A 10,236-nucleotide genomic window follows, 5' to 3' on the forward strand; every position below is an offset into this window, starting at 1 on the left:
GCCCTCAACTGCTGAACTCCTTAGAGAAACATTCAGTGTAATGGTTATAAATGAGCCTAGTGACTCTCAGGAAGAGCACATGAATAAATTTGAAGACATAGTGCGCGTAATGAACGAGAAGATTGATAGCATAGATGCCGCATGACAATCAGCTAATCATGAGGTCGATTCCCATCACTCAGATGATGCACCTCCAAGGCAGCCCCTTCCTTATACCTCACAGGACAATTCTGTCCCTCACCCCATCTCACAGGCAGATATTGATGCTATGGTCACCCATAGCTTAAAGAACCAGCAGATCCTGGGTATACAAGGAGCAACGCTTTACCAAAAGACGTATCCCTCTTACATTGATCAAATTCCATTTCCCTCATACTACAAGAAAGGGAAGTTTCCCCTGTTTAGTGGAACCACATCCCCCAAGCAACATATCACTCACTTCCAAGCAGCATGTTGAGAGACAATGGCTGATGGGAGACTCCTTCTCCGTTAGTTTGTTGAAACCCTTGACGGTCCGGCTTTCCAGTGGTATGCTCGGCTTCCTCCAAACTTAGTACGTACGTGGGAGGAAATGGGGAAAATGTTCCACCAGCGTTTCTATGAGGTCAAGAGACAAGTTTAAACCATCGAGCTCCTCACCTTGACCCAAGATCCTGATGAGCTCGTGGATCAATTCATATCAAGATAGAGAGATTTGGCTGCTCGCCATCCCAATCCCATGCCAGAGAAGGAAGCGGTTCAAACTTGTGTGCATAACATGCAATCTGAGATTGCCCTACATGTTGAGGCCTCCAATCCGACCTCCATGTCAGAGTTGATCTCTAAATCAATCTGCATAGAAAGCTTGTCACGTCACCACGGTGGGTTACGATACCACAGTGGGTCATGACAACAGTCTGCAAGCTAAGGGAACAATCGGGGCAATGGTAGTTCTTAGACTAATACCCAGGGCAACCAACCAAAAGGCGTGATCAGCATAGCCGTCACGGTCAGCGATCCAAAGAAGGCTCCTTCCCAAACTTTGAACCTTTCCAAAGGGGTAAACACAGCGAAAGCACCTCAGGCGAGCAAGCAACAACAGTCGTACAACCTAGTACCCTCACCTGCAAACCTTAATCAAGATGATTATTGAATCTAGCATAGAAACAAGGTGTACCCCTTTGAAAAGGAATGGGTCCCTGGATTACTCCGACTGCTACTCAATCAAACCATGATTGAGCTCCCAAAGACCAAGTTCCATGATCAAACTGGATTTGATACTAAGGCGAATTACTGTGCTTATGATTGAAGGATTAACCACCCCACAGATGACTGCTACACACTGAAAGATATTATCGAATCCCTAATCCAGAAGGGTCAAATAAAACTTGAAGAGGAAGATGAAGTGCCTGGTCGCCTTCGTGCCTTTTTCGCCATAATGCTTCAAGAAGGCCTCATTACACCAAAACCGGCAAGGCAGCCCCAACGCCTTGCTCAGGGGATTGAGGACCATTGGTGCCCGTATCATCAGAGATGGGGCCACAACCTATGTGAATTGTCCAGTTTCCATGGTATAATCGCAAAGAAAATACATGAATGGCAAGAGTCTTGTAGCATTTCAGAAAGTGATCCTCAAACCACTGCTCCACCAGTACGAGAGGACCTTCTGACACAAGTCTTGGGTAAGGATGACTCAGATCTTGCTAAACCCTCGACTTCCTAGCCATGGATAGTCCACCACGAGCAGAGCAGACTCAAGTCATTAAGACGAGAAACAGTTCGTCAAGCTAGGGTTGTCCATAAATCCAACGAGACAAATCAACCACTGCCAATAAAAACTAGAAAAAGACGGGCCCCAAGGGCTGCTCACTAGAGAAACAAGACTACTCAATCGCCTGTTGAGCAGGAATTTCTCATCCCCCATTGCCGACCTTGCAAGACTTCATCCCCGACACGATCTTCTTCACTTCCTTACCCCATCAAGAGGATGTACCCAAGCCATCTTCTACTCGGGATACATTCAATGAGGGTGATGACAAAAGCACTCCCAAATGGTCTAAGAAGGGAAAGACGTAAAATATTCCCTACACACGTCCAACTTTGGTGATGATGTAATAAGTTGCCCAGATTGGTCCGATGAGGGGAATTACCTTAAAAGTCCCTCACTTTCGAACCCTCCTCTCTCTTCTTCTTCTGCTTCTCATCCTTCTTCTTCTATGTCTCCTGCAGATACCACCTTAAAATGTCCAGACTTCGAGGCTTTCAACAGAGAATTTGAAGGAACCAACATGAGCAGGACACATAGGAGGCAGTTAAAAAAGACACTGGCCAGGCAACAGGATTCTTAATAGTTGCTGACGCCGTGGCAGCTCGAGCTAAGACACAACCAACTTCCTCCCCTAAGAAGCATAAGAAGTCAAAGCCAAAGAGACCTCAGTGGCCTCTTGAGCCTGAATTTGAGCAAAGATTGAGAGAATCTAGAGGGCAGAGTTTCTATTCCCAGGAAGCTTGCTACATGATACAGACATCACCAAGCACGGGGTAAATAAGCCTAAGATCGGGGAAAACACTGTAGCCTTCACCTCAAAAGTCAGGCATCTTGAAGTTTCCTAGTCCACCACTTCTCCCTCACCTGAATACTTCAAGAAATCCACCCATCCTACAGCTCCCTAGGCTTCTTCCTCCCCCAAATTCCATGGACAATCCACTCGTCGTCCAATTCCCTATGATGTCACTGGTCCCATACACCTAGCCACCTCCTAAGCCCCAACCTCAAACCTCCATCACCCAAACCAAGCCCACTGTGCAATCAAGTCAGCTAGCAGGCCAAAGAAAACCTCCTCCACCTAAACTTGCTCCTCAACCCAAACCGACGGCACGACCAAGAACATAAAAGGTTGTCGACCAAAAAGTGAAATATGATGTGATGGGGCACTTAAGGAAACTTCCGACCCTTCTTAGCATCTACGATGCTCTTATGCTCTCAAGGGACTATCCTCACTCGGTTGGGACTAGGTTATGAGGATCTCACTTCGACGCATGTCACAGTCCAGCGATTCAACCAGTCAGGAGAGAAGTTGGCTGGTACTGTCCGCCTTCGTCTCAAGATTGGTGAATTAAACGACTACTCTCAATTTCATGTGATCAACATCGACACCTCCTACAACATCCTTCTCGGCCACCCGTGGCTCCATGATCAGGGGGTCGTTACATCCACATTACATCAGTGTTTTAAGTATAGCCGAGATCGGAGACATCATATAGTCTATGACGATAAAAGACTGTTTTCTGTAGCTGAAGCTCACTATGCAGATGATAAGTATTACTTCACAGACTCAGTATCACCCCAAAAGCCAAACGATGGTGATTACAAGTTTGCAAGAAAGACAGAACCTTCGTCCCATGAGGATTTTGAGGACATCGGGCGAACACTGGTGGACATGTTCAAAGAAGAGGAAAGACAAGGCAAATTTCTCCCTTTGACTCCTCTTCATCCTAGCATGCTATCCACTACCCCTGAAGAAGCTTCATCTTTGCTTAAGGATGAAGCTTCCCCTTCTGCTTCTAGTCCCGAGCCACCTTTGCCAGAAGATGAACCAGAGGTCACTCTCTAAAGGTCACCTACACACTGGACCATCAAAAGTCTTGCATGTCCCTATTACACTCTTGACAGCAGAAGTGGCACGCCAACCTCCGCGAAAGATTTTCCAAAACCCGATGGCTATAAGCATGGAGGATGCTCCTCATCCCATCGCAGGGCCAACTCAGACCAATAGTCAACCACAAGTTCTACACTTCCCTGATTTGATGGTAGGAGAGCGGTTTGAGGAAGGACATCCTCTTTGCCCCCAGGAACAGGATCCCCTAGCAGAGATAAGAAGCGGGGTTCACAATCTCCAAAGCTAATTGGAGGTTATGTGTATCGCTTCAAAACATCTGAAGGAGTTCGTACCTGAGACAAAAGCTACGACGTGCTTGAAGTGAATATACCTCGAATGGAGGCCAAAGCCCCTCCTGATTGGACTATTTATAGTGAGCAGGCTTATCCAATGATTAGGAAAATGAATTATGAGCCCTGGACCAATCAAATATTAAGGGGAGAAAAAGCAGTTGCTCCCCCATTTGAAGTCATTGAAGCGACAACAGCTTGTCATAGGACTAAACAAGGCCTAGGGTATTAGCTACTTGAGACAATAAACATTTCGAAAATTGCTCAAGCCCAAAAAGAGCAAAGGAGGTGCAGCAAAGCAAAAAGAAGAATGAAATTATGCAACAAAAACATCTAGAAGAGAAGGATAAGCATTTTATTCATAAATTAATTTTTTTTACATGTGACGACAAAGGAATGACACTCTTAAAAACGATCAATGATCTTATTGATCTCTGCTCTAGATGTGGCGGAAGAAGTCTCGAAATGCTGGATACACTCCTTCAACTCGACCACCATTTGAGTTTCCTACTCCATGGAGGAGATTTCTGATTCGATGGTGCGAGTGAGTTCGCATAGCTCCTAATAGCATGTGGATTGTAAAGCATGCATACATTAGTAGAAGCATTCGAATACCCAAGTGCCTAAATGGTGAACTTTTGTACAATTGAATTAGCAAAACATAGCATATATTCTAGACTACCAAATAAGAAGCAGAGGCCATTGAAACACATGCCACAACATATATACCCAAGTGGCTGATGTTAACACACGCCACAACATGCATTAGCCACAAACATGAAAGATCAGTATAAAGGAGATAAGTTGCGGGCTCAACCAATGTGGCTCATCAATGTGGCAAATTTTTTTGTGATATATTAATTTGTATAGAATTCTTATGATCGTAGTTTTCTCACTCTGTGTAACACATTCAATCACTGAAAATTCAATGATATATTATTTTGTACATAATTTCTATGATCATAGTTGTGTTTCTCTGTCTAACACATTCAATGACTGAAAAACCAAAACCCCAAATGTGGCAAAAAATTATGTGATATATTAATTTGTATAGAATTTCTATGATCGTAGTTTTGTTGCTCTGGGTAGAACATTCAATGACTAAAAAACCAAAACCCCCAAATGTGGTATTAATTTGTACAGAATTTTTATGATCGTAGTTTTGTTGCTCTATGTAACACGTTCAATGACTAAAAAATGAAAACCCCTAAATGTGGCAAAAAAACCAGGCATTTCATATACACGATTCAGTTTTCAATGTAGGTATTTGTGATAATGCAAGCATCTTCCAATGTTGGCATTTCATTAACGCTAGAAATAAAATAAAATGTATGACCACATTTTCATTTACTACAATATGCTTTAGATTCAAAATGGATGAAGGAGCTTAAGAAAAAAAAAGATAAAAAGATGAAGCAGCAAACGTATCCATACCTGAAATGGTCTCAAAAGTGGAAATCATGGCTCTGGAATCATCATTGACATTAGCACAACCGCTTGCCGTGGAAATCACGGCTTTGGAAATCAACTGCTGCTATCGCGCCTCAGATGTGGGCCTCTCTGTTGCTCGGTTGATGCCTGAGAGAGGGCTACCTGCTTAGAGAGAGAGAGAGAGAGAGGGCTTCTCAACTGCTGCTATCGCGCCTCAGTTGTGAGCGTTTCTGCTGCCCGATTGATGTGAGAGCGAGGGCTTCTCAACTGCTGTTACTGCGCCTCAAAAAGAGAGAGGGAGTGCATAGAGAGAGAGACGGAGGGAGGGAGACAGGTGATTGAGTGAGAGAGGGCAAATTGTTTTCAGGTTTAAATTGCAAATGAGAGAGAGAGAGGAAGATATGCGGACCGTCAGATTCCATTTCCAAAATCCTCACAGTTGGCGTACACGAGGGTTATATGCGACTTCGCGTTCCTCATCTTTTTCCTATATATATATATATATATATATATATATATATATATATATATATATATATATATATAGAAAATGCTGGCGTATGCCTATTAGCTCACAACTATATAAGAGCTTAACAGCTCAAATAGAATCTAGGTCGATCAAATGATCATGATTGCATTTTGTATTTTAATTTTAATTTTTTTCTTATGTAAATCTAAATTACTTGAATTTTTGGACGTGTGTTCTTTAAATATAGGATAACCTAGAAAAAATATCAAAAAAGTAATTTGCCCAAAAAAACATTAATCTAAATAGCTCTGAAATATTTCAAGGGTATTTTGGTTAATTTTTATGTTGCGAATTATTTTTTAAATATTTTTATTAGGTATGCCTTGATGAGAAGAGCATATGCCTAAAATTTCATATAATTTTTCTTTTTAGAAAAAAAATTAAAATTAAAATACGAAATGAGGTCATGATCGTCAAATCGTTCCAGATTGAATCTAGGCCGTTGGGCTCATATATAGTTGTGAGCTAGTGGACCAACGCCACCATTTCCCTATATATATATATATATATATATATATATATATATATATATATATATATATATATATATATATATATATATATATATATATATATATATATATATATATGAAAAGTCTTTCCAAAGCCGATTGGCGAAAATGAACAATGATTTCGTCTAGCCTCATCACCGTCCAAAGTTCATCGCACGGTCACCATTGTTCGTTAGTGTTTCATTTGTTTTTTTTATCTATAAATCAGAATTATTTGAATTTTGGAGCATGTGTACATCTTAGTGAGGTGCACTTAATAAAAATATAAAAAAAATAATTAGTAAAACGACTAAAATACCCCCGAAATATATATATATATATATATATATGGTAATGATTTTATGCAACCGTTGTATAGTAATATGATGCAACAACCTTAAAAACCATTTTATGGCCATTTGTTTGATCCAAAATTTGAAATATACACTCTTTTCATTCTAATGAACAATCACAAAAAAAGAAAAAATGAAAACACAATATAGAAAGTATTTTTTAGCCCAATTAACATAGGTCGTTCATTTTAGTGAGATGCTTCTATCTAGGCCTTATAAGGATTTTTTGGATGGCTTTATTTTCATTAGATGAACGATGTTAAAAAAGAAAAAATGATTTTGAGTTTATAAAGGCTAAGATCTTGAAATTCACAAAATGAATGGTCTAGAGAGGGGACTCATTTTGACCATATCTAGGGTCCCAATTGAACATTTTTTTTTTTTTTAGAGAGGATTGATTATTGAGATGAAGAGAGTGTGTGTAAAAAATTAGGGGCATACAAATACCACAAACATGGTGTTCTAGAAGTGTCGTTGCATTATACTTTGATACAATCGTTATATTGGATCATTGCTTATATATATATATATATATATAAGGCAATGATTTCATGCAACTGTTGTATGGTAATATGATGCAACAACCTTAAAAACCATTTTATGGCCATTTGTTTGATCCAAAATTTGAAATATAGACTCTTTTGAAATATATATATATATATATATATATATATATATATATATATATATATATATATATATATATATATATATATATATATATATATATAGGGGAATGATTTGATGCAATGGTTGTAGAGTAATATAATGCAACCACACTTCTAGAAAACCATATTTTAATACAATTGTATGACCCCAAATTTTGCACACACACTCCTTTCATCCCACTAATCAATACCAAAAAAATAAAATTGATTTCAAGTTTTGAAAATAGTGTATTTTGTATTGCATTTTTTGACCGTCAATTTTCAAGATTTTTAAGTTTTCATGGATATGTCAATCTACACTATGTTTGAACTTTAAACTTTATAAATAAGAGAAATGATCATATATGACCCTCTCCCACCCATGTGTGTGGGTTGGCACAGATCTCTAAAAAATTCAAGTCCTACACCCCTGTGATAACTTTTTCAGGGATCCATACTAAATTTAATGGTGATCCTTTGAGATCCTACACACATTGGTGGAGGAAGGTCCTATAGGATCATTACTCTATAAATAAAGATGAAAATATATTTTAAGGCTATCTCAAAGATATCAAGTGTTGAAACCACATTTCTCGACACTATTTAAATCTAGGCTCTAATTTGATTGTTTAGACCCTAGGCTCTATATAAACCACACACTATAATTAATTATTCAAGAGCAAAGTAAAAATTTATAATAGAATGAAGAAAATGACATTATTTATATGAAATGCGACACCCACATTGAGTATTAAATGACATTAAATTCTTATAGAAATATCTATAAGAGACAACAACTCAAGACAGCCCCGATCCCCATAAGGTTTGACTAGATCTACTCTCGGCCTGGCATTATGCTAAAAAAAAAAAAATTCAAAAAAAAAAAAAAAACTAGAGATGGGCTGGGCCAGCTCTGTTGTGATCTTGGCCCGACGGTCAGGCCACATTTTGTCACCTAGACCAGTTTTTTTAGACCCGGGCCAACGAGGTCACCTGACCTGACCCGTTGCCACACCCTTAGAGGGGAGCTCTTATCTAGGTACCAAAGAGTACATGGAGCCATTAAATGGGCCATATCCTGCTCTATTGGGATTATAAAAGGCGTAGGAGCCAAAACCTTCCCAGCGAACAAAAACCGAAAGAGTAAGAGAGAGACAGAGAAACGTCGGTACACGTGTCATTACTGGTTGTTCCGGGCGCGGGCGCGGGCGCGAGCGAGGGCGCGGGCGCGGGCGCAGGCGCAGGCGCAGGCGCAGGAGAGAAGGGCAAAAACTCGGTCCCTGTCAATTGGTTGTTTTATTGCTCTCACTCTCCCCTTTCATTGCCCTCTCTTACTTGCTCTCCCTCTCCCTCAGGCCTTGGATTACTCATCCTCCATTGAAATAGAGATAGAGAGAATCCTTCACTGAAATAGAAATAGAGAGAGGGGAGGATGGCTCGTGGTACATCCCAGTCTCAGGCCTCATCGTCGTCTTTGTCTCGGCCAGGGTTAGCGGCCCCAAGAGGCACCCCTGCTGCTTCAGCTGCCGGAATGCGTCGCCGCAGGATCAGCACGGGAAGCACCCCAGCTTCCGCCTCTGCCAGCGGAGGCAGCAGCAACATGCTGAGATTCTACACCGACGATGCACCGGGCCTGAAGATCAGCCCCACTCTCGTTTTGGTTATGAGTCTCTGCTTCATCGGCTTCGTCACTGGCCTCCATGTCTTCGGAAAGCTCTATCGCTACAACACTGGGAGCACTTGACTTCTCTACCGCCTCTCAGTTTGGTTTTTATCACTCGCTAGTCTCTACTTACCTGTAAATTCTTCTAGGTTTTCTTTTTAGATTTTTGAAGGAGGGGGAATCTTTTCTCTCCCATCTCAATTTTTTTTTTTTGTCTTTGTTGAGGGGCCTTTATTCTGTTGGGAGACAAATATGCTTGGTTTTTTTCTCTGTCTTTTATTTTATTTTTTTTCCTTTTCTGGTGTAAAGGCGATGGACTCTTATGAATGTTGTTCTGAGTGTCTTATATGCCACAATCTCTTTTCATTGTATGGAAATCCTTTTTTCTATTTTTTCCTATAGGGTTTCCTTCTAGCTGTGTTTTTATTGTTGATTATTTACACTTGTGTCTGTAATTTTACATGATGCTCTGGTTCCACGTGGGAAAGCAATAGCAACTTCCACTCATTTCTTTGTTGGATATGGGGACATGATTATTGCTATTTTGTGCATCTTTTCAATTTTTCATTGTTAGGTATTGGCGGACGAATGATTCAGACAACGTAGAACAATCCATTTGCAAGACCCAGCGGTTTGCAATTTGCAGCTATTTGTTCATCTTTCCTTTTGATGCCTGATGCGAATACATTTTCGTGCAATGGAATCCATACTTTTGCCATCGCAGTACCTGATATAAAAAAATCGAAACACGAACAAAATCATTCCCCTGTTCAAAACATAGAAGATGATATAAAAAAGAATCTGCACGTTTTCTTTCATGTATGGTTGATATCCTGGAAAAATCATTTTGCATGGTTCACTTAGTTCTGAAAGTCATAGGTATGGCTACAGTGGTGGAAGCAGGTGGAATATGATAAGTTTTGAGCAAATTTGACTGCCTTTGTGATATTTACCTTCCCATTAATGTCAGTCTATCCTAACCTGCAACCTGGATAAAAGTGACCTTAAAATTTTACTTGTAGCTCTGGCTGGCATGCTTCTTTCTATTCATTTGGAGCAAGGGAAAGAAATTATCCTGGCATCGTTGCAGTTTCTCAAACCCTACGATTGTAGAGAGGCTCGTCTCTATCATAACATTCGTTTTTTGAGTTACCATTTAAAAAAAGAAAAGAAAAGAAAAGAAAAGAAAAGAAA

General features: G+C 40.2%; 1 protein-coding gene across 1 annotated transcript; it reads left to right on the forward strand.

Annotated features, from left to right (window-relative positions):
- Positions 1-8,748: 8,748 nt before the first annotated feature.
- On the forward strand, positions 8,749-9,439 carry LOC18440435 (Preprotein translocase Sec, Sec61-beta subunit protein). The gene has a single exon (XM_011627343.3). The coding sequence runs from the start codon at positions 8,812-8,814 to the stop codon at positions 9,121-9,123; it is 312 nt and encodes a 103-aa protein (XP_011625645.1). The 5' UTR covers positions 8,749-8,811; the 3' UTR covers positions 9,124-9,439.
- Positions 9,440-10,236: the final 797 nt, after the last annotated feature.

This window comes from Amborella trichopoda, chromosome 8, assembly GCF_054954075.1.
Source record: "Amborella trichopoda isolate Santa Cruz 75 chromosome 8, AtrichopodaSantaCruz75HAP2 v2.0, whole genome shotgun sequence".
NCBI classification, from domain to species: Eukaryota; Viridiplantae; Streptophyta; class Magnoliopsida; order Amborellales; family Amborellaceae; genus Amborella; species Amborella trichopoda.

Coding starts and splice junctions, on each gene's coding strand:
- LOC18440435 (XM_011627343.3), top strand. CDS start 8,812: ATGGCTCGTGGTACATCCCAGTCTCAGGCCTCATCGTCGTCTTTGTCT.